Source organism: Neomonachus schauinslandi, chromosome 5 (assembly GCF_002201575.2).
Source record: "Neomonachus schauinslandi chromosome 5, ASM220157v2, whole genome shotgun sequence".
In the NCBI taxonomy this organism is placed as follows: Eukaryota; Metazoa; Chordata; class Mammalia; order Carnivora; family Phocidae; genus Neomonachus; species Neomonachus schauinslandi.
The window spans coordinates 161,814,076-161,835,459 of NC_058407.1; the positions used below are offsets into that span (position 1 = coordinate 161,814,076).

Sequence of the window (21,384 nt, forward strand, 5' to 3'; positions counted from 1 at the left end):
CAAAGTAATATTTTACTATTTTTATTGCTGTGGTAAGAACACCTAACATGAGATCTGCTCTCTTAACAAAATTTTAAGTACAGTACAGTATTGTTCATCATAATGTTGTCTAGCAGCTCTCTAGAACTTGAATCTTACATAACTGAAACTCTATATTTGTTAAATAGCAATTCCCCATTTCCCACTCCTCTAGCCCCTGGCAACCACCATTCTGCTCTTTGCCTCTGTGTGTTTGACTATTTTATAAGCTCCATATAAGTGGTATCATGCAGTATGTGTCCTCCTATGGCTTATTTCATTTTAGCATAATGTCTCTCAGGTTAATCCACGTTGTCACATATGGCAGTATTTCCTTCCTTTTTAAGGCTGAATAATATTCCATTGTATATATGTACCATGTTTTCTTTATTCACACATCTTGGTTAATAATACTGCAATAAACCTGGGAGTGGATGTATCTCTTTTGAGATTCTGTTTTTAAATCTTTTAGAAAAAGACACAGAAGTGGGATTGCTGTATCATATGGTATTCTCTTTTTAATTATTTTTAGAAACTTCTAGACTGCTTTCTATAGTGGCTATACCATTTTGCATTTCTAACAGTGCATAAGGGTTCTCATTTCTCCATATGCTTGCCAACATGTGTTATTTTATTTATTTTTATTATTTTTTCTGATTATGGCCATAGCAATGGGTATGAGGTGGTATCTTACTGTGATTTTGCTTTGCATTTCCCTGATGATTAATGATGTTGAGCATCTTTTGATATACCTGTTGGTCATTTGTAGGTCTTCTTTGGAGAAATGTCAAGTCCATTGCCCATTTTAAAATTGAGTTATTATTTGCTGTTGAGTTAATGGGATTCTATATATATTTTGGATATTAACCCCCTATCTAACGTCTAGTTTGTAAATATCTTTGCCCATTTCATAGGTTACCTTTTCACTCTGTTGGTTTTTTACTTTTTGACCTGAATATGCTTTGTAGTTATTTTAAGGCAAATGAACTTAAACTGTTCCCCTTAATTTTTTGATGTGCTCTTTTTGCACTCGTAGAAGATAAATAGCAAATAAATGGACTAAAGACCAAAATCTTAAAGAACTGGTGATTATGTGGTATGGTGTATGGCAATATTATCAATCAAATACAATTGAAATTGGTAGAAGTTTTATCTAAAATTATATGTGTAAGATCAAAAAAAAGGAGAGGGAATAAACAATATTAACTAATGAAAGAGGATATATAATTATAGATGCCTCAAAGATTTAATCTTTTTAATTAGTATTTGTTTATTTAACGAATATTTGAAAATTTGGAAAAATTAAATTCCTTGTTAATTTATTTATTTTAAAAAATCTACGGAGTTTATTCAGATTTCATCAGTTTTAAATGCACTCATTTGTGTGGTGGGTGTATGTATACAGTTCTGTACAATTTTATCATATGTTTAGAATTGCGTATCTAAAACCACAATCAAAATACAGACTTTTTCCATCACCAAAAGGCTCCTTTTTGTTACCCCTTGATAGCCACACCTACTCCTTTGCCCTCCCCATTCCTAATCCCTGGAAATCATTAGCCTGTTCCCAATTTCTAAATTCCTTGTAAATTTAGATTTTTCAAAAGTAATTCAAGAAGGATGTCATCGTGAGTACTTTTGTAATCATTGTAGTAATGGAATCAGTAGTTACAAACCATTATCAAAAAGAAACCAGACCTACATGGTTTTATAAGTAAGTTCTAGCAAACATTCAAGGAAAAGGAATTCTCCAGAAAGCAAAGAAAAAGGGAACACTTGTAAACTAATTTTAAGAAACTAGTGTAACCTTGATACCAGCCCAGAGAACAGCATGAAAAACAAAAATTGCAGTGCATTTTCACTCATTAGCAATGGGTGTAAAATCCTAAACAATACATTAAAATACAGAGTCTAGGGCACCTGAGTGGCTCAGTCATTTAAGCATCTGACTCTTGATTTCAGCCAAGATCATGATGTCAGGGTGGTGAGATCGAGCCCATGGGGCTCCATGCTGAGGTGGAGCCTGCTTAAGATTCTGTCTCTCCCTCTCCCTGTGCTACATGGCCCCCCTCTGGGGGGGGGCCATCAAAAAACAACAACAAAAGATCATGGTCAAGATGGGTTTAATTTTGGGGCGCCTGGGTGGCTCAGTCGTTAAGCGTCTGCCTTTGCCTCAGGTCATGATTTCAGGGTCCTCGGATTGAGCCCCGCATTGGGCTCCCTGCTCAGCGGGAAGCCTGCTTCTCCCTCTCCCACTCCCCCTGCTTGTGTTCCCTCTCTCGCTGTCTCTCTGTCAAATAAATAAATAAAATCTTAAAAAAAAGAGATGGGTTTGATTTTTGTAAATATAATTTTTTCTTTTTTAAAATTAAAGTATAATGAACGTATAGTGTTATATTAGTTTCATGTGTACAATTTTTTTTTGTTGTTGTTAGAGAGAGTGAGTGTGTGTGGGGGGGAGAAGGAGAGAGAGAATTTAAGCAGGCATTACACGCAGCATGGAGCCTGTAGCGGGGCTTGATCTCACAACCCTGAGATCATGACCTGAGTGGAAATCAAGGGTCAGAAGTAAGGACAGTCATCCAGGTGCCCCAAGTGATTCAGCAATTTTGTACATTACTCAGTGCTCATCAAGATGTGGGTTTTTTTTGTTTGTTTGTTATTATAGCTGGCTGTGTAATTAGTACTCCACTGTACAAATGTTTTTGCATTTTTATATATTTTGGACACAGATTATATCAATTTATACTTCAGTATGTGAATATGAATACTTCTTTCCTATGTTTCCAACAAGGTTTAGTGTTTTAAGAAAAGGAAACCTTTCCTTATGTGACATGTTGTAAAGGTCATATAGAGAGTTCTGGTATACCCTTCATTCACCTCCTTAATGTTAATATCTTACTTTATGATGGGACAGTTATGACAACCAAGAAATTAACATTTCTTATTAATTGCAATAGATAAAATACTATTAATTAAACTGGAGACTGTTGAGATTTTGCCAGATTTTCCATTACTGTTCTTTTTAAAGTGTTGGTACATGCTATCAGATGATGTTCAAGGTAGGGACAGAAGATCTTTTGTTTTGTTTGGCTTTTGGATATCCAGTTCTAGCACCATTTATTGAAATGATTATCCTTTCTCCCTTGAATTGCCTTTGCACCTTTTGTCAAAACTCAGTTGATAATATATGTTGGGTATATTTCTGGTTTCATTTATTTTGTTGTTCTGTGTGTCTCTTTGGCCAATACCACACATTCTTGCATATAACAAAGACAGTTGATTTTTGTATATTGATCATATATCTCATGTACTTGTTAGGTTCCCTTACTAGTTCTCATTAGTTCCAGTCTATTTTTTGTAGATTCTTTTGAATTTTTATGTAGACGAACATGTCATTTGTGAAGAGAGAGTTTTATTCCCTTTTCTGGCTTCATTTCACTGACTAGGACTTATATGCTGTATAGGAGTAGTTAGAAAGGACATTTTTACAATGTTTCAGATATTAAGAGGAAAACATTCATTCTTTCACCATTAAGTCTGATGGTAGCTGTGAGGAGGTTTTTTTTTTTTTTGGATCCCTTCATAAAATTAAAGAAATTCCCTTTTATTTTTAATTTACTGAGAGTTTTTGTCATGAATGGATGTTGAATTTTTCTTTTTTTTTTTTTTGGATGTTGAATTTTATTAGATACTTCTATTCATATGATCATTTATTCTTCATTCTGTTAAAATGGTAAGATAGAGTGATTGATTTTTGCATACTGACCCAGCCTTGTATTTCTGAGATAAACTACTTGGTTGTGACACATTTTCCTTTTCATGTGTTCCTGCATTCAGTTTGCTTAGTAGGGTTTTTGTTTGTTTGTTTGTTTTTTTTAGGTTTCTGTCTCTGTGTTCATGGAAGGTATGGGTCTGTAGTTTTCTTTCTTTGTAACATCTTAATATGGTTTTTGTATTAGAGTAATGCTGGCCCCATATAGGCAGGTCTTGTGTGTGTGTGTGTGTGTGTGTGTTTTAAGATTTATTTATTTATTTATTTATTTATTTATTTATATTTTTATTTTTATTTTTTATTTTTTAAAGATTTTATTTATTTATTTGACAGATTGATAGCGAGAGCAGGAACACAAGCAGGGGGAGTGGGAGAGGGAGAAGCGGGCTTCCTGCCGAGCAGGGAGCCCGATGTGGGACTCGATCCCAGGACCCTGGGATCATGACCTGAGCCAAAGGCAGACGCTTAACGACTGAGCCACCCAGGCGCCCTAAGATTTATTTATTTATTGGAGAGAGAGAGAAAGAGGGAGTGGGGGGGAAGAGCATAAGGAGAGAATCCCCAAGCAGACTCCAAGCTGAGCATGGAGCCCAATGCAGGGCTCGATCCCAGGATGCTGAGATCATGACCTGAGCCAAAACCAAGAGTCAGATGCTTAACTCACAGAGCACCCAGGCACCCCATTTTTTTTTTCAGGTCTTGTGTTTTAACCCGATCATATCTTTTAACTGGTGTGTTCAAACCATTTATACTGAAAGTGATTATTGGTATGGTTTGATTAAATTCTACATCTTGCTGTTTTCTATTCTCTGTGTTGTTTTTTATTTTTCTGCCTGCTCTCATGTTAATTGAGTATTTTAAATGATTTTATTTTATGCTCAGTCTTGGCTTATTCTTTATATACCTTTAAAATATTTTAGAGATTCTCCTAGGGTTTACAGTATACATAACCAGAGTCAAATAATACACCACTTCAAATAATATACCACTTCATGTGTAGTATAAGGATTTCACAACAGTATATTTCTTATTCCCCTCTACCATTTTTAGAGCAATTAAAGGTAAAAAAGGTAAATATGATTTTTCTCCTTTCCCCCCCTTTTCCAGTGCTCGTTATTTCTTTGTACAGATTCAGGTGTCTATCTACCATATGTATGTTCCTTTAGTCTGAGCAATTCCCTTTAACATATCTTGTAATGTAGGTTTGCTGAGGAGGAAATCTCTTAGATTTTGTGTGCAAAAGCCTTTATTTTCCATTTCTGAAAGATACTTTCACTGGGTATAGAATTCTGGTTGATGAGTTTTGTTTCTTTTAAGCATGCTTCTCAGGTGTCATAGTTTCAGCTGGCTTGTTTTCTGATGAGTTGTCAGATGTAATTTTTAATCTTTGTTCTTATGTAATGTGTTTTTTCTCTTAAAGATTTTATCAGTACCTTCTGTTTTCATCATTTGGATATGATATTTTTAGGCTGTTTTTAATTTTTTAAATGTCCTGGTGGTTCTGTGAGCTTCTTGGATCTCTGGTGGTTTTTCATTACCTGTGAAAAGTTGTTAGCTATCATTTTTTACTATTTCTTCTGCTTTGTTATCTCTGCTTTCTTTCTGGGATTCCAAGTATGTATATTTTGGGGCTATTTGTGTTGTCCCACAGCTCTTGGATGCGGTGTCCCTTTTTTTTCCACTTAAAAAAGAAAACTTTGTGTTTTAGGTCGCTTATTTACACTGATCTCCCAAATTTTTTTTTACTCTTTCCTCAGCTTTACTAGTTATTGCTGAACCTGTCAAAAGCCTGTTCTTTCATATTTAGCATTTCTCTTTGATTGTGTGTTATAATTTCCATCTCTCTGCTGAATTTACCCATCTGATCTTGCATATTACCCACCTTTTCTATTAGGGCTTTTAACGTATTAATCATTGTTTTCAAAATTCCCTGTCAAATACTTTCAACACTTGTGTTAAGAGTTTGGTTCTGCTGACTGCTTTGTCTGTTGGAAATGTGTTGTTTTTCTATGCCTCATATTTTTTTGTTGTTTAAAGTCAGACTTCTTACTTATTATATTAGAGACTGAGGTGAGTGTTTTTTTGTGTTTGGAAATCAGTATACCTTTCCTTTCTGCTTGGACTTTTCTTTTTGGAGTTTAGGTTAATGAGTCAGGAGCTGGGCTTGAGTTGAGATTTGTTGTTTCTGTGCTTACTCTCATTATACCACTGGCTTAAAATTCCATTAGAGGATACCTTAAGTGTGGCATGGGGGCTGGTTTGACAGAATTTTTTTTCTCAGTGCCTCATCCATCCTAAACTTTAGGTGTTCCCACTGTGCTCTCTCTCAGGGAGGGCCAATTACTGTGATTTTGCAACTCTTCCAGAAATATTCTGTTAGTCATTAATGGATGCTTGTTAGCCTGGAAGTGGGTGACTGGAAGAAAAGTTTGCACGTTTCTTATTGTTCGAATTAAACCCCAACCTTAGCCAGGCACTTCTCCATCTAACCTTCTCTGCTAGATATCATGACTTAAGCCAGAAAACACTGCTATAAATAGCTAAACTCTTCGGGGGAAACCAACTCTGATTTTATGACTTTATGGTTTTACTACTTTGATTTTATGATTTTACCACTACTGCACAGTAGATGACTAGCTGAGATGTTATTACAGAGTCCTTTAGAACTTTTGCCTCTTGTTCTCAGGCACCACACAAATCCAGTGGGCACCGAATGGAGGTGGAAGATGGACCAGCCTGAAATGATCTTAAAGGAAGCCATTGAAAACCATCAGAACATGATTAAGCAGTTTAAAGGTATTTATCTACCCTCTACAAAGGAATGCTAATTAGCGTGAATTAAATTGGCTGAGGAATTGCCTCTTTGACAGGATTTTTGTCCCCACTGGCAAATTTTCATAAAGGGAAGTGAAAACTTCATAGAAATATTATGTATATTTTGGCCCTTTTTCTTTCTACTGACAACTTTCATATCCCATATGATGGAAGAACTAAAAAAGTTTAATTCAAAGCTTAGCAATTTAGAATATGGTACACTCAGCCTATAAATTTGCCTGGGAGTGTATCATCATCCTTCCTAAAAACTTTTGATATTGTTCTGTCTTGGTAAGCACAAAGCACCTTAATGGGCAGAAAAGTTTAGATCATTGGAAAAATCTTAAATATTATCAGTTATGTAGTGGGAAAGCATTTTTGAATAAATGACTTACAAAAAGGAGGGATTCTATTAGTATCACGTGATCCATAGTGATGTGAAAATTCTGCCATTCAGTTTCTAGAATTTCCTGATTCGGTTCTGTTTCATACTTAAAGGTATTTGACTTTACTGGAGGTTACTGGTTCTCGGGCTTTAGTGTGTGTCAGAATCATCTGGAAGGCTTGTTAAAACAGATTCCTGGCTTCCTTTTCCAGAGATTGGTTCAGTAGGTCTGGAGGTGGGGCCCAAGGATGTGTATTTCTACAGCTTTGCAGGTGGTGGTGATGTTGTTGAACTGGAGACCATGCTTTGAGGCCCATTGCCATAGATAGATATGGTAGAATTAAAAGTATTGGCTTTGTAACATGATAGCTGCATATCCTGAACTGATATTTGTTAGGTTCCCTGTGAGATCTGTGTGTCTGTCTCCACCTACCACTTGGAAGTCCTTCTCTCCTTTATTTTCCTTTTCTTTGCTATGCAACAAAAAAACATGAATTTTAACCAAGGTTGTGTTGATACAGACACTCTTGTGGTGCTAACTTCATATGTGGGAGTCTTTATAAACCCCAGTAATTATCATTTTGAAGATCAGGTGATTCTTTTATGTGAAGAAATTGTCAGGTCACTGCTTCTTGAGATTAAAGTGCTTCTGATAAGTGTGTATGTGTGTACATGCGTGCGCACGTGTGTGTTTGTGTGTTTAAACACACCAAGTAGATCTTCAGTTCTCAGTAGACACCGGCTGGGTGGTCTATAAATTTAATTCAGTTGTAACACTATCTGGAGGTAGCACCAGACCTCACAGGGTAAGGGTTCAGTCCTGTGAGACTGCCCCATGTCAGACCCCGATCTCAAGTCCGGGTTGTTACCTGTGCTTCTGACTGACTGGCTGTAAACTGGAGGTTCCCACTATCTCCTGTTCAGATTTACTGGAGTGGCTCACAGAACTCAGAGAAACATTTATTTACACTTACCAGTTTATTATAGAGGGTTTTACCGAGGATTCAGATGGATGGCCAGGTGAAGAGGTAACATAGGGCAAAGTCTGCAAGCACGGAGCTTCTGTCCCAATGGACCTGGAGTGCATCACCCTCCTGGTACATGGAGGCTCTCACCAGCCTGGAAGCTCATCAACTCTTACTGTTTCAGGAGTTTTTATAGAGCCTAATATGTAGCCCCTCTTGCCCTTTCAAGAGATCTGTGGGTGTGGTTGAAAATTCCAACCCTCTAATCACTTGTCTCTCTAGTGACCAGCCCTGTCCTGAGGCTATTTAGGGCCCCTAAGTCACCTCATTAGCTCTGGTGTGCTCAAAAGGGGCTCCTTCTGAATGAAGACACTGCTTTCACTCAGGAAATCCCAAGGGTTTTAGGAGCATTGTGCCAGGAACCAGGGCCAAAGACCAAATATATTGCTTATTGTACCTCAGTCCTTCTTGTTACTGTTCTTCTTTCTTATGAGAAATTGAGAAAGGTAATGCAAATAATGATTAATCAGTAATAATTTATTAAGGATAATCAGTCATTGCACCTTTATTTTATTATTTATTAATTTTCTAAGGAATGTGGAGCTGTGCATATTTGTGTGTGTCTCTGTATGTGCTGACTTATTTTTGTACATCTGCAAAGATGCTGATAAATATTTAAATTTGTATCTTGACCTTTAATCTCAAGCACTTTTTTTTTTTTAACAAATTAACTTTCTCTTCTGTGGATAAAGCAGTGTCTCTTACCAGTGTTTGGGAAAATTATAGAAACTGGTGAAGAACTAAGTTTCCACATCTGGTATCTGACTAGCAACACTCATTGTTGATTTAGTTAATATTGATTATTGATCTTCAAACAAATCATATGCCTTCTTAAAAAAACTTCAAGGCGAAGTCTTGTTTTCTTTTGGATAATGTATTGGTCAGAGTTCTCCAGAGAAATAGTCAACAGGATGGAGTGTGTGCATGTGTTTGTGTGTGTGTGTGTGTGTGTTGAGAGAGAGATTGATTTGGGGAACTGGCTCACATGATTGTGTAGGTTTGGGGTAGACTAGTTGCTGGAGACGTAGGGAAGAGTTGCAGTTCAAATCCAGAGGCAGTCTGCTGGCAGAATCCTTTCTTGCTTGGCCCAGGTCGCCTCTGTTCTATTAAAGCCTTCCACTGATTGGATGAGGATCATCCGCCTTATAGAGGGCAATCTGCTTTTATTCAAGGTTCAGTGATTTAAATGTTAATCTCATCCAAAAGACACCTTCACAGAAATATCCAGAATAATATTAGACCAAATATCTGGGCACTGTGGTTCAGCCAAATTGACACATAAAACTAATTATCACGGATCATAACATCAGAAGCAGGCAAATGCCAGTAATTTATCTTTATATTCTAGTAAGTTTGTTTTGTTTTAGTGCTTAAAGAGCCCATTGTACCCTTCAGTAATGGGACGGTGACGGAGGATGTGTGTTTCCCCGACAGCTGGCAGTCTCCCTGAGTGATTTGTGCCCCAGGCAGTTTGTGTGGGGAGGAAGCAACCCTGAGGAGTAGGCATTCATTCTTCCATTCTGAGATGTCCTTGATACACGATGACAATTTGAGTTTTGATAGTAATTTTTCTGACAGGAGCATTTTTGCAAATTCACTTTAAATGGAAATAAGTAATGAATAAATCATAGGGCTGTTATCATGTTATTAACATGAATAAAGTAGGTGAACTCAGTGAGCCCATGTTCTTTGTTGTCTGCCTAGCTTGTTTGAAGGGCTTGTCCTGTGCAGAAGGTGTATCTGATTGGTTACCTTGTACTTACTTTAATCAGTAGGCATCTCAAATGGTTTGAATTTAGGTTCCCATGCGGTAAGAAACGGAAGAGTTTTTAAAAATACATGTTGTCTTATAGGGGGAAGATAGATAAAGGATTGCAGAGAGAAAGAATAGAGCGTATCTGTGGACAAGTGAATCCTGAATCAGGGTTAAAATGCCTAAGGGGGAGGGAATGATCCCCCCCAAATTCAACAATGACTACCAACTTCATTCTTAAAAAAGCTTTTATAGAGTATCTACTTTGCCCTAGTAATTCCCCCCAAAGGATTCTTTTTTTTACATCCTTAATTACTTGACACAGTGTTACCATGTCGGCACAACAGCTATTCATTTAATCAACAATAAATTTTCTACAAAGGTTTTCAAGCTGGAACTGGTTGACCTTTGTACACTGACATTCTTCAGGGTGCCAGAACAATTCTTCTTTAAAGTAGTAGTAGTCGTAGAAAACGGGTTTCTGTTGGAAGGTGTGGTGGGTGTAGACAGGCTGGCACATGGGCATAAAGGAGCTTTCATTCATTGTATTTTATGTTTTTACAGAGTCTTCAGTGTTTGGATCGTGGTAACTATTTATTAATGCTTTTTAAATTTCATTCCAAGCTTAAATAAGACACTACTTTTTTGAAAATCTGTCTTATTGCTGTAATAATTATAGTAAACCTGGCTGTGATACTGTAGTATTAAAAGAGAAAAAACCCCTAATTATTAAAGGATGAAATACATAATTTGTAAAAATCCAGAGCTCTTCTAGAAAACTGGTAGTAGTCTGCAGCCCTCAACAAGCATGTGAATTGTTTTCTTTTTTAAAATGTCGTAATGGGAAAAATTATGAAATTTTAGTATTTCAGAATATTGGTTATGTTTCTGTCTTCTTGGCTGTCAGCAGAAAGTAATCTAAACCATTCAAATGCATGGTTGTTTATTTTATTGTAGAAATTCATCAGGCAATGAGATTTTGTAACTTCACTCAGTCTTTATCAGTGGTTATAGTCTAAAGTTTTCTTTTTTTATGAACCTGAATGCCTCCTGCAATCAGTGAAGTCTCTATGTTCTATCTTTTATTCATCCCTAGGGGATCGGGTATAAATAAAACAGGTCCCCTTCCTTTCTGAATGGTGAGCCTCAGAGTAAAGATGGTGAGACTAATACAAGTCATGCTACCTCTTCTGAACCCTGTACTCTCACCTGGGTATAGTCCTGACACGGATCCTACATGTGGACTCTAAAGATGCAGATACATAACTCTAGATTTCATTTCAGCCCCTGGTGGACTCTATTTTCTCTCTTCCCCAAATCTGAACTCTCTTGGTCTGGAGAGGTGGCTTAACTCATGTGATGTAGTTACTCACGGAGGCCCTGCAGGAAGGTTCCCCTTTCTTCCACACCCATGTTAGAGTTTGCCTATTAGAGCACCGAGACTATTACCTTGTGCCCCCTGGTGGCTTGAGGAAAGCAAAACAAAATTAAAAACCAAAGGAATGGGGTATTACTGATTTCCTTAGTTAGAATTTGGGTTACAGTTGCCTGTAGGAAAAAAAATGAATTTGATTAGTTAACATTGAAATAGACTTATTAATACTGTAGTTTAGGTATTTTGCAGATTAATTTGGTGTTGAGGGTTTGAATGGTAACTTAATCTTCATTTTAACAATACTGTATCTGTGGGAATACAAATTTCAGGTTTAAACAGAAATGTTTTAGGAATATTATAGGCAGTTTCCAAAGAAGCAAAGCCATTTCCTTCTTTTGGTTATATTCTGGATATCCTAACTTCATCCTCTCTTTAGAGGTTCAATTTTAACTCATTAGTAATTTCCCTTATTCTGGCTTGGAATCCTTTGTTTTTTAGTGTGCTTTTCTACCCTATGATGAATACCTTTTTTTTCCATGGGTCTGGTTGGGTCATTTTATGATTTTATTTTTGTGGAGGGGGAGACTTGCTGTGGGTATTATTGCTTATTCCCTCTGAGTTTCAAGCTTTAGCTAAGTGGCCACCCTTGAACAGATTTTGAAGATATTCTGATATTTTTAAATGCTTCCCTTTTGTGCTTCTGTTCTCAGTTCCGAGGGCAATTATTGTCTCTTCAGTTATTTCATTGAATCATCAAAATATCTTTCTTCTCATGACCTTTATTAGCTTTCCCTTTATACACATGCAGAATTAACTTTATATTGATTACAAGTGGGTCAGAATTTCAGTGCAGCTCAGCATCTGTTCAAAACGCTGCCTGTCCCCCTCTAAGTACCCCCATGCCAGGGAGAAATAGTTCCAGAGAGTGGGGTGGAGGTTTCCTTAGGTCAGTTTCCCATTGGTTCAGCAGTCAAGTGAGTGAACACTCTTTGTCAGGAATATCCTCAGTGCTGAAGGTGCAAAGATGAAAAAGAGATTATTTGTGCTAGATGTTTTTTATCTATAGTTTAAGTTAGACGTGAGGTAATGCAAAAAAATAAGGGTCTCCGACAGATGGTTTTCACAAACAAGGTATGCTAAAGTACACATCCAAAGGAAACATGGGGTGGTGAGGAAGAGAGCACCACCTGCTAATTGTTTTCTGAGGGTTATTTATGAGAAACCTCACCGTGGAAGTGACTGTATCAAAGAATTGTGTGACGTTTAACCAGGAGGGTTCTTAGGAAGATCTTTGGCTGGGGACTATATTGTTATGAAAAGAAAGAGGAGACTATTTTATGTCTGATTGACCCACACTTTAGAAATAGGCATGAATACCCTATGCTGAGCAATATATTATGTTTATTTTTGTATTACTTGGTTTTATTGCTATGACAGAAGGATAACACTGCTGGCATCTTAAATTTCTGCTTTGGCATCTTTGAGTGAGATAAAGTATGCTTCCTAGTTAATCTGATGACAGTAGTGATTGTCCAGGATTAGGAAGATGTTCAGGATAAGAGAAATGTCAGAAACTTGCTTAAGGAAAAAAAAAAATCAGAATAACAAAGCAGAGTTTAATAGTGAAGGGGGTAAGGTTTAGAGGAACATGAGCATAGAGAGAGAGAGAAAGATGTGTGTGTGAGAGAGAGAGACAGACAGACAGACAGACACCCCCCTGTGGAAAATATCTCTGTAGATTTGTTACTGAAAGGTAGCGTTTGCTGTTCCCTGGACTGCCTTCCTGCTCTGGGGCGTCTTTCTATTAGAAATTTAGAGGATGTCTTATTTTCTGACCTATTTCCTTGAGGACAGTGAAGTAAGGCAGGAGATTGGGTTCCTAAGGGCCTTGTTTTGGGAAAGATCACTATAATAGCCTCTGGCAGTGAGCACGAAATAGAAACATGCTTTTATGAAGGAGAGAACCAGGATTTTACATATTCTTCTCAACACCTTACTTTTGAGAAAATTAGGATAATTTTTAAATCCCAGAGAATCATTACTCTTTCAGGAGATTTACCCACGGGACTTTTTTTGTCTTGGTTTTTGTTTTTGTCATTGTCTAAATGGGCAGGCTGATGTTTTTCCGTTCAGGCTCTCAAAGAGGATGACAGCTGATCCTTTGCTTTTACGTTTTCCTCCTTCCCTGGCTGCTCCTTGGTTGTGTCCTCTGATGACCCCTCTTCCCTTCCCTAGACATGCAAGTGTTCTAGCGCTCAGTTCACTTCTCTGTCTGCACTCACTGTCCTGGCAATCTTATTCAGACCTGGAATAGAAGTACCATCCATTTGCCAAAATGTTTATTTCCCGCCAGTCCATCTTCCAGAATCCAAACTTGAATGTTGGGCACTCATTTACACGTATATAACAGACATATTGAACTTTACCATTCTAAAATTGAACACAGGTTATTCCTTACTTGCAAAACCTGTTACCCTCAAAGACTTTGTCTGAGTTGATGGCAGCTCTGTGGCTCTTGCCAAAAGCCTGTAGAAGTCATTAATCCAATCCATTAGAAAATCCTATTGATCGATCTCTTCCTGCAGCTTCTGCTGTCACCACCTCAGTGGAAGCCACCATCCTTTCTTGCTTAGATTATACAGTAGCCTCTTGCCAGATTAGCCTCTTTGCCCCTTTGTTCTCAGTTTAGAAGCCAATCTGATCCAAACATTTAGGAGGAAATTTAGATTATGCCACCTTTCTCAAAACCTTGCAGTGGCTACCCCTGTCTCTCAGATTCCTTGGACATGTCAGCCTGCTCCCACCTTAGGGCCTTTGCTCTGCTGTCCACTGCCCGGAGTGCTCTTTCCCTCTTTATTCTCTGGGCCTCGTCCCTCGTCTCCTTCAGGTCAGATCTCACCTTTCCAGTGAGCTTCTCCGGACTGGCCTTTCTTTGAGTCAGCTGCCTCTTCTTTGGATCCCTGATCTTCTTTACCCTGTTCTACCTTTCCTGTTCCATATGCTTATCACTTTCTAATATACTAAAGGTATGCATATCCTTTGTGGTAGCCAATAGCCACATGTGGCCCTTTATATTTTAATTAATGAAAATTAAATAAAGTAAAAAATTTGGTTCGTCATCAGTCACGCTGACCACATGTTAAGTGCTCAAGAGTCAATGTGGCTGGTGGCTACTGTATTTGATTGTACAGAGAACATTTGCATCATCTCAGAACGTATTATTGGACTACACTGGTACAGAATTTACAGATTTATTGTGTTTGATGTTTATTCTCTGTCTCTCACAAGAATATAAACTTCATAAAGGCAGAGGTTTTTCTCTAAATAGAGAAATTATTTATAAAATTATTTACTGTAGAAAAGTTACCTAGAACACTAGTTGGCACATAGTAGGTGATCAATAAATACATGTTGAATTGAGTGGAATTACCATTTTATTTGAAATAATTAAAAGAGTGAATTTCTGTTTCATTCACAAAGTAATTATTATTAAAATAAAAATATTTGTAACTAACATTTTTGGAATGCTTATGTGCTGGGCCTGGCACTGCCCTAGGTATTTATTTCACTGAATTCTTTAAAAGTTGTGTATGGGGGCGCCTGGGTGGTTCAGTTGGTTGAGTGTCCGGCTCTTGATTTTGGCTCAGTGTCATGAGTTCGAGCCCTGTGTTGGGCTCTCCGTTCAGCATGGAGTCTGCTTGAGATTCTCTCCCTCTCCCTCTGCTCCTCTCCTTGCTTGTGCACTCTCCCTCTCTCTAAATAAATAAATAAAATCTTTAATGAAAAAAAAAAGGTGTGTGTGTATAAGATTCCCATCTATAGATCAGGGAATGGGCACAGAGAGGTTGAGTGGCTTGACCAAGGAGCACAAACCAGCTTAGTGGGACAGCCAGAATTTAGACCTGCTACACGTGACTTTCAGTGCTTAGGGCCTAGCCAATGCTCAGTTATCTACTTCATGAGTTTCAGGTTAATTTTGCAGTTCAGGTTAAATCTGTCCTTCTACTCATCTGCTCATTGGGGGAATTAAAGTTAATGATATTTTATATAAAAAGGAAATGTTATGCTTACTGCTGAGTTGTTTTGGCAACATACAGTGAGTTAAGGATCAGGTTTTTTTAAAAAACTTGATACTTAAGATCTCAGATTTCAGTAACCTAAGAAATTACTCATTTAAAAATACCGATGTAAAATATATTTTCAGAACTGCAGTTAGATAGTGATCACAGCAGATATCACCTGTCACATTTAGATTGTTCTGATTTTAGCCTGTATTGTGTTAGTTTGATCTCTTGGTATTTAGTTGCAGTTGCTTATTTCCACATAGACTATGTGTGTGTGTTTGTATTTGCATGTGTATAAAATAAAATCACTTCCTGGAAACTAAGGTACAAATGAGCAGTGAAATCTGACTTTATTTTCTCCAGGTTTGTTGTTGTTGTTGTTAAGGTGATACTGACTGGGATTCAGTCATTGTAAGAAACCAGGATAGTGGTGGTAATAAATTTTTAACCAATGTTTCTTGTGTGCCAGGCACTCTGCTAAAGCCTTTTACGTGCATTATCTCATTTAATGCCAACAAAAGTTCCTGGAGATAGGGGCTTTTTACAGTTCAGGAAATTATTGTGTGTCCAAGGTGGCTGATAAGTGACAGAGAGGGGATATGAACATGCTTCCTCCCACTCCCAATCTCCACAAGGAGTCTGTATTCTTCAGAGACTGTATGCTTTGAAAAAAACCTAGAGTTAATTGATAGAAATATCTGAAGTAAAGGAGATATATTTTTATTTCCCTTTTTATACTCTTCCCAAGTCTTCCAAATTTCTGTCTTAGATTGAGGGACTGTCATGAGTGCCTTCTACATTTGAATTGAGAACTGTTCTTCTCAACTCACTCTGTACACTGGAATCAAATGGGGGGTGTTTAAAAAACATGCCTGAGTCCCATCCCCAGAGGTTTTGATTTAATTGATTTGGGATACCACCTGGACGTTGGGATTTTTAAAAGTGCTTTGGGTAGTTACAATGTCCGGTGAGGGTTGAGAACCCATGGTGTGTGCCAGTGGTCCCCAAACTTGTTTGCACATTGGAGTCACCTGGGGGGCTTCAGAAACCACTGATGCCTGGGCTTCTCCCCCAGGATTGTGATTTAATTGGTCTGTGCTGGGGTCTGGAGTTTGGAAGTGTTAAGATTTCCCAGGTGATTCCAGTGTGCAAACAGATTTGGGGACTTCTGGTTTATGCAGTGGTTTTGGACCTTGGCTGCACATTAGTATCACTTGAAGAATTTTAAAAACTCCCATTATCCTGGTTTACGCCCACCCCAATTAAATAGAATCTTTGGCAGTGGACCTAGTTTTTGACACTCCAGGTGATTCTGGCATGCAGCCAAAGGGGAGAAGTTCAGGGTTCTTCATTTTCTCTCCTATATACTTTTGGACCAAGTCCATTTAGTTTCACAACTCAGAATACTTGTGGAATGAAGGGAGAAATGATTGGTCTAGAAGAGGCTTTTCCTTATACTGCGCTCAGCTTCCTGCCCCCATAATTTTATGTGGTAGAATATAAACATAACACAATATTGACCAGTGCAGTCATTTTTAAGGTATACGATTCAGTGTCATTAGGTACATTCTTAATATTGTGCAGCTGTCACCACTGTCCCTTTTCAGAACGTTGTCATCATCCCTAACAGAAGTTCTGTACCCAAGAAAAAATAACTCCTTGTTTTTCCCTCTTCCCAGCCTCTGGTAACCTTCCACTTTCTGTCTGAATTAGCCTATTCTAGGTACCTCAGATAAATGGAATCATACATTTGTCCCTCTGTGTTGGGCTCTTTTCACTTAGCCTGGATTCATCCATGTTGTTACCTGTCAGCATCGCATTCCTTTTGCAAGGCTGAATAATATTTCATTGCACATTTATACTAAATTTTGTTTATCCACTTACCTGTTGATAAACATTTGAGTTCATTTTCTTAAACCAATGTGAAAGAATACAGAGCCAAGCAAATTATGGAAAGTAATATGTCCTGCATTCCAGATAATTAGCTAACAAAGTTCGTTTTGTCTGCTTATATTCATGTGGTTTAATTAGTATTAAAACCGAAGATGAGACTGCTGATTTTTCTGATTTACTAATTCTAGCACCCCCCGGCCCTTGTTTTATATTATTTGAATGGTATCAAAAATGAATTTGCCTTCTATAACCAAAGAATCATTAAGAAAAATTAAAATTCTTTAATTAAGAAAAATAAAAGTGATATTCTTTCCCCATGCCTTATAGAGCTTGTTCCTTTTCACTGTGTTCTCCAGGAGTACCAGGTGTCAAAGAAGAACGTTTTGAAGAGGGGATGATGGTAAAGCACTGTGCGTTGTCCCTTGTGGGAGAACCCATCATGTACCCAGAAATCAATAGGTTTTTGAAACTACTCCACGAGTGTAAAATCTCCAGTTTCCTGGTCACAAATGCACAATTCCCTGTGGAAATCAGGTGAGACATCCAGCTTATTAAGATACTCTGCTTGGATCTGTGTTTGACTGAAGGCATTAATGTATTCAAAAAGGGGTTATTGATTACAAATTACATACACATGTTGCTTTTTGGGGCTAAGAGATGGGCCTACTCTTAAAAATTCGTTCTATTAGGGAAGATAACATTAGTAGAAAGAATAGAGGAACAAATCAATTGCTGGGGGAATTCAAAAGAGAATGCAGTTTTTTTTTTCTACAAGGGGAGAAACAGGGTAAAACTTCTCAGAGAAGCCACTGTTTAATTGGAATCTTAAAGGTAGGAAGCTGTAGTTTTTAATAAGAACCTCCTGAGAAAGGTAGGAAGTTAGGGTATTTGTGATACCATTATGTAAATATAGTTCATCTGGACCACAGAGTGTGTGAAAGAGACTGGCAGCTGGAAACCAAGTTGAAAAGGTAGGGGGTAGATTGTAGAGGACTTCAAGTGCTGTTCTTTGGAAAGATCTTGCTTCCTGCAGAGCCGTCTGCTAGCATGGTGTAAAACGGGAGAGCCAGAAAGCAGGCAACAAGATAGGAGAGTGTTTGTTTAGGTAAGAGTCATAAAGATGAAAGTAAGACCATGAGAATGAGGAGCCATAAGACAGACATTATTGAGACGTAATAGATCAGCTTGGCAAACTGCATGGCTCTGAGAGCCCAGCATAGAAGAGGACCAGTTAATGGCTGGAGGGGTTCCAGCCATGTTGATTGCTAGGATTATGGGGCCCTGGAGCAGTAGAGGATCGCATAAGGAATAGGTTTAGCATGTAAGATGTTGAGTTGGTTTGGGTGACTTAGAGGGAAAGCTTTACAGATGGAGATGACCGTCTTCTGAGGCCTGGAAATGACCTGTTTTTGCATTATACTTGAACTATGCACATGTTATAACACCAAAAACATTAAATTTTACTTATTTACTTGTGTTTTCCCCATAAGACTGAGTTGCTTGAGACTGGTGACCCCTGCTTATTTATCTTCGTGTCCCTAGTATAGTGTCTATAAGTTCTCAGGAGATGGCTAGTGAAATATTGGGGAAATTCCCACATAGGAATAAAAGACAATGATCTTTTAAAATTCAAAGTTGTTTTGTAAATACTGACCAATAAAGAGTAACATGAAAAAAAGGAGAAAATAATTTTCAAATATAAAAAGACAGTATTAGAGTGACGTCAGAGTCATGGAGGACTGCCTTGTTCCTTTTTTCTCTTGCCTTCCATTTACAACTAATCAGACTCCCATAACCAAACAAAAAAAAAGTACCTCTGTACAGCACACCAGGACACCCAAGAGATGCATTTGTCTGTGCACCCAGAAGTGGGTGGATTGGGCATTGGAGGGGGCCGTGGAGTGAGGGGAGTGGCAGCAGAGGCTGCAGGGACAGGTCTGGTAGGGAGCCAGCAGCACCCTTCTGGCAGGGGAGGTGGAGGCTGAAGGTGGTTGCTCCAGAGCCAGAGAACCTGTTGCTCTCTCTGAGAGACCAGTGACTGGGGTGGGGAGGAAAAGGGAAGGGAAGAAGGCAGACACAGAACTGAAGGAAAGTATGTTTCCTGCTGTCTGTCCCAGGGGATTTAGGCAAAATAACTGCCCATGGAGCTCTGGGAACCCCCCACTTGAGGATCCTACTACCTGGTCATGGGGCATACCCAAAGCCCTAGGTGCTAAGCACACCCCTCCTTCCACTGTGCTGCCACCTCCCCCCCTGCTTTTTAAAATTTTTTTAGTTTTTTAATTTTTAATTTTTTTGAAAGATTTTATTTGAGAGAGAGAATGAGAGAGAGAGAGAGCACCTGAGAGGGGGGAGGGTCAGAGGGAGAAGCAAACTCCCCGCTGAGCAGGGAGCCCGATGGGGGACTCGATCCCAGGACTCCAGGATCACGACCTGGGCCCAAGGGCAGTCCCTTAACCAACTGGGCCCCCCAGGCCCCCCCCCCCCCACCCCCCGCTTTTTTTTTTTAAATGCACAGCTCTCCCAGCCTTAGTGGGGAGTCAGCGCTGGTAAGAGAAACCAAAAACTTGTACTGCAGCGCCACCTTCTGGAAGATAAAAGGAAGGCTTCCAATTACCAACCTGTTAAAACTATTAGAATCAAAGTAAACAAGGCTTTTACCTAAATAAGAAAGGTGTTTGCTGCTTTGGATGCAGCGGCAGAGGCACTTTTCATGAAACACTATGAAAAATCATGGTTACATGGTATCACAAAAGGAAAATGACAATTTTCTAGTAACCAAACCCCAAAACACAGACTGTTGCAATCTGATACATAATTAAAAACTAGCTATTATGATGAAATTCAACAAGCTACAAGAAAACTTAGAAAGGCAATACAGTGATCTCAGGAATAAAATTAATGAATAGAAGGAATACTTTACCAAAGAGATTGAAATTCTAAAGAAGAACGAAACAGAACTCTGGAGCTGAAAAACTCAATAAATGAAGTGAAGAATGCATTTAGAAAGCATTAGAAACAGAGCAGATCAGATGGAAGAGAGAATTCACGAGCTGGAAGATAGGAATCTAGAAATGACTCAGGTGGAAGAGGAGAGAGAACTAAGATTTTAAGAAAATAAAGAAACCCTGTGAGTTTCTCCATTAGGGGAGTCCACATTAGATGAATGGGTATATACCGGAGGGATAAGAGAGAGAGAAGGGAGCAGAGAGCATATTTAAAGAAATAATAGCTGAGAACTTCCCAAACCTGAGGAAAGAACTGGACATACAAGTCCACAAAGCTAATAAAACACTTATCTCAATGTGAAAAGACCTTCTTTAAGACACATTATATTAAAACTGCAAAAGTCAATGGTAAAGAATTTTAAAGGCAGCTGGGGGAAAAAGACAATAACTTACAAAGGAACCTGGATTAGGCTATCAGCAGATTTCTCAGCAGAAACTCTACAACCTTGGGAAGAGTGGTGGGATGATTTTTTCAAAATATTGAAAGATAAAAACTGCCTCCCAAGAATATCTGGCAAAGTTATCCTTCAGATACGAAGGAAAGATAAAGGCTTTCCCAGACAAACCAAAACTGAGGGGAGTTCACTACCACTAGACCTGCCTTACAAGATATGTTGCAAGGAGCTCTTCAAGCCGAATTGGGAAGATGAAAGTACACAAAACTCTGATTAAGGTGGTAAATGGACAATTAGAAGACTGTAACCCTTTTTTAGAATAGTATATTAAACTCTTAATTATAGTATAAAGGTTAAGGGAAAAGCATTAAAAAGTTGTGGCTACTACAACTTGGTAACAAAATCACAGCATGAAAAGGTAATTTGTGACATCAAAAATATCGAAGAATAACAATTATCATATGGTTTCATTCACATGTGGAATATAAGGAATAGCACAGAGGGCCATAGGGGATGGGAGGGAAAACTGAATGGGAAGAAATCAGAGTGGGAGATAAACCATGAGAGACTCTGGAATCCGGGAACCAAACTGAGGGTTACAGAAGGGAGGGGGTGGGGGGATGGGGTAGCCTGGGGATGGGCATTAAGGAGGGCACATGCTGTGATGAGCACTGGCTGTTATACGCAACTAATGAACACTACATCAAAAACTAGTGGTGTACTGTATGTTGGCTAATTGAACATAATAAAAATAAAAAAATATTGAAGAATTAAAAGGATGGAATTTTTATAGGCAAATCTTGATTTGCTATCAGCAGAAAAAATGACTATTTTATCTAGGAGCTGTTTGTGTAATCCTCATGGTAATCACTAAGCAAA

General features: G+C 38.3%; 1 protein-coding gene across 2 annotated transcripts in view; it reads left to right on the forward strand.

Moving 5' to 3' along the window:
• Window positions 1–21,384, forward strand: part of LOC110589767 (S-adenosyl-L-methionine-dependent tRNA 4-demethylwyosine synthase TYW1) — a 202,148-nt gene that overhangs the window by 87,508 nt on the left and 93,256 nt on the right. For both annotated transcript variants that reach the window (XM_021700370.1, XM_044915126.1), the window contains exons 11-12: window positions 6,480–6,589; window positions 17,459–17,636. In XM_021700370.1, the coding sequence (XP_021556045.1) occupies window positions 6,480–6,589; window positions 17,459–17,636 (288 nt within the window). The remainder of the gene's footprint in view (window positions 1–6,479; window positions 6,590–17,458; window positions 17,637–21,384) is intronic.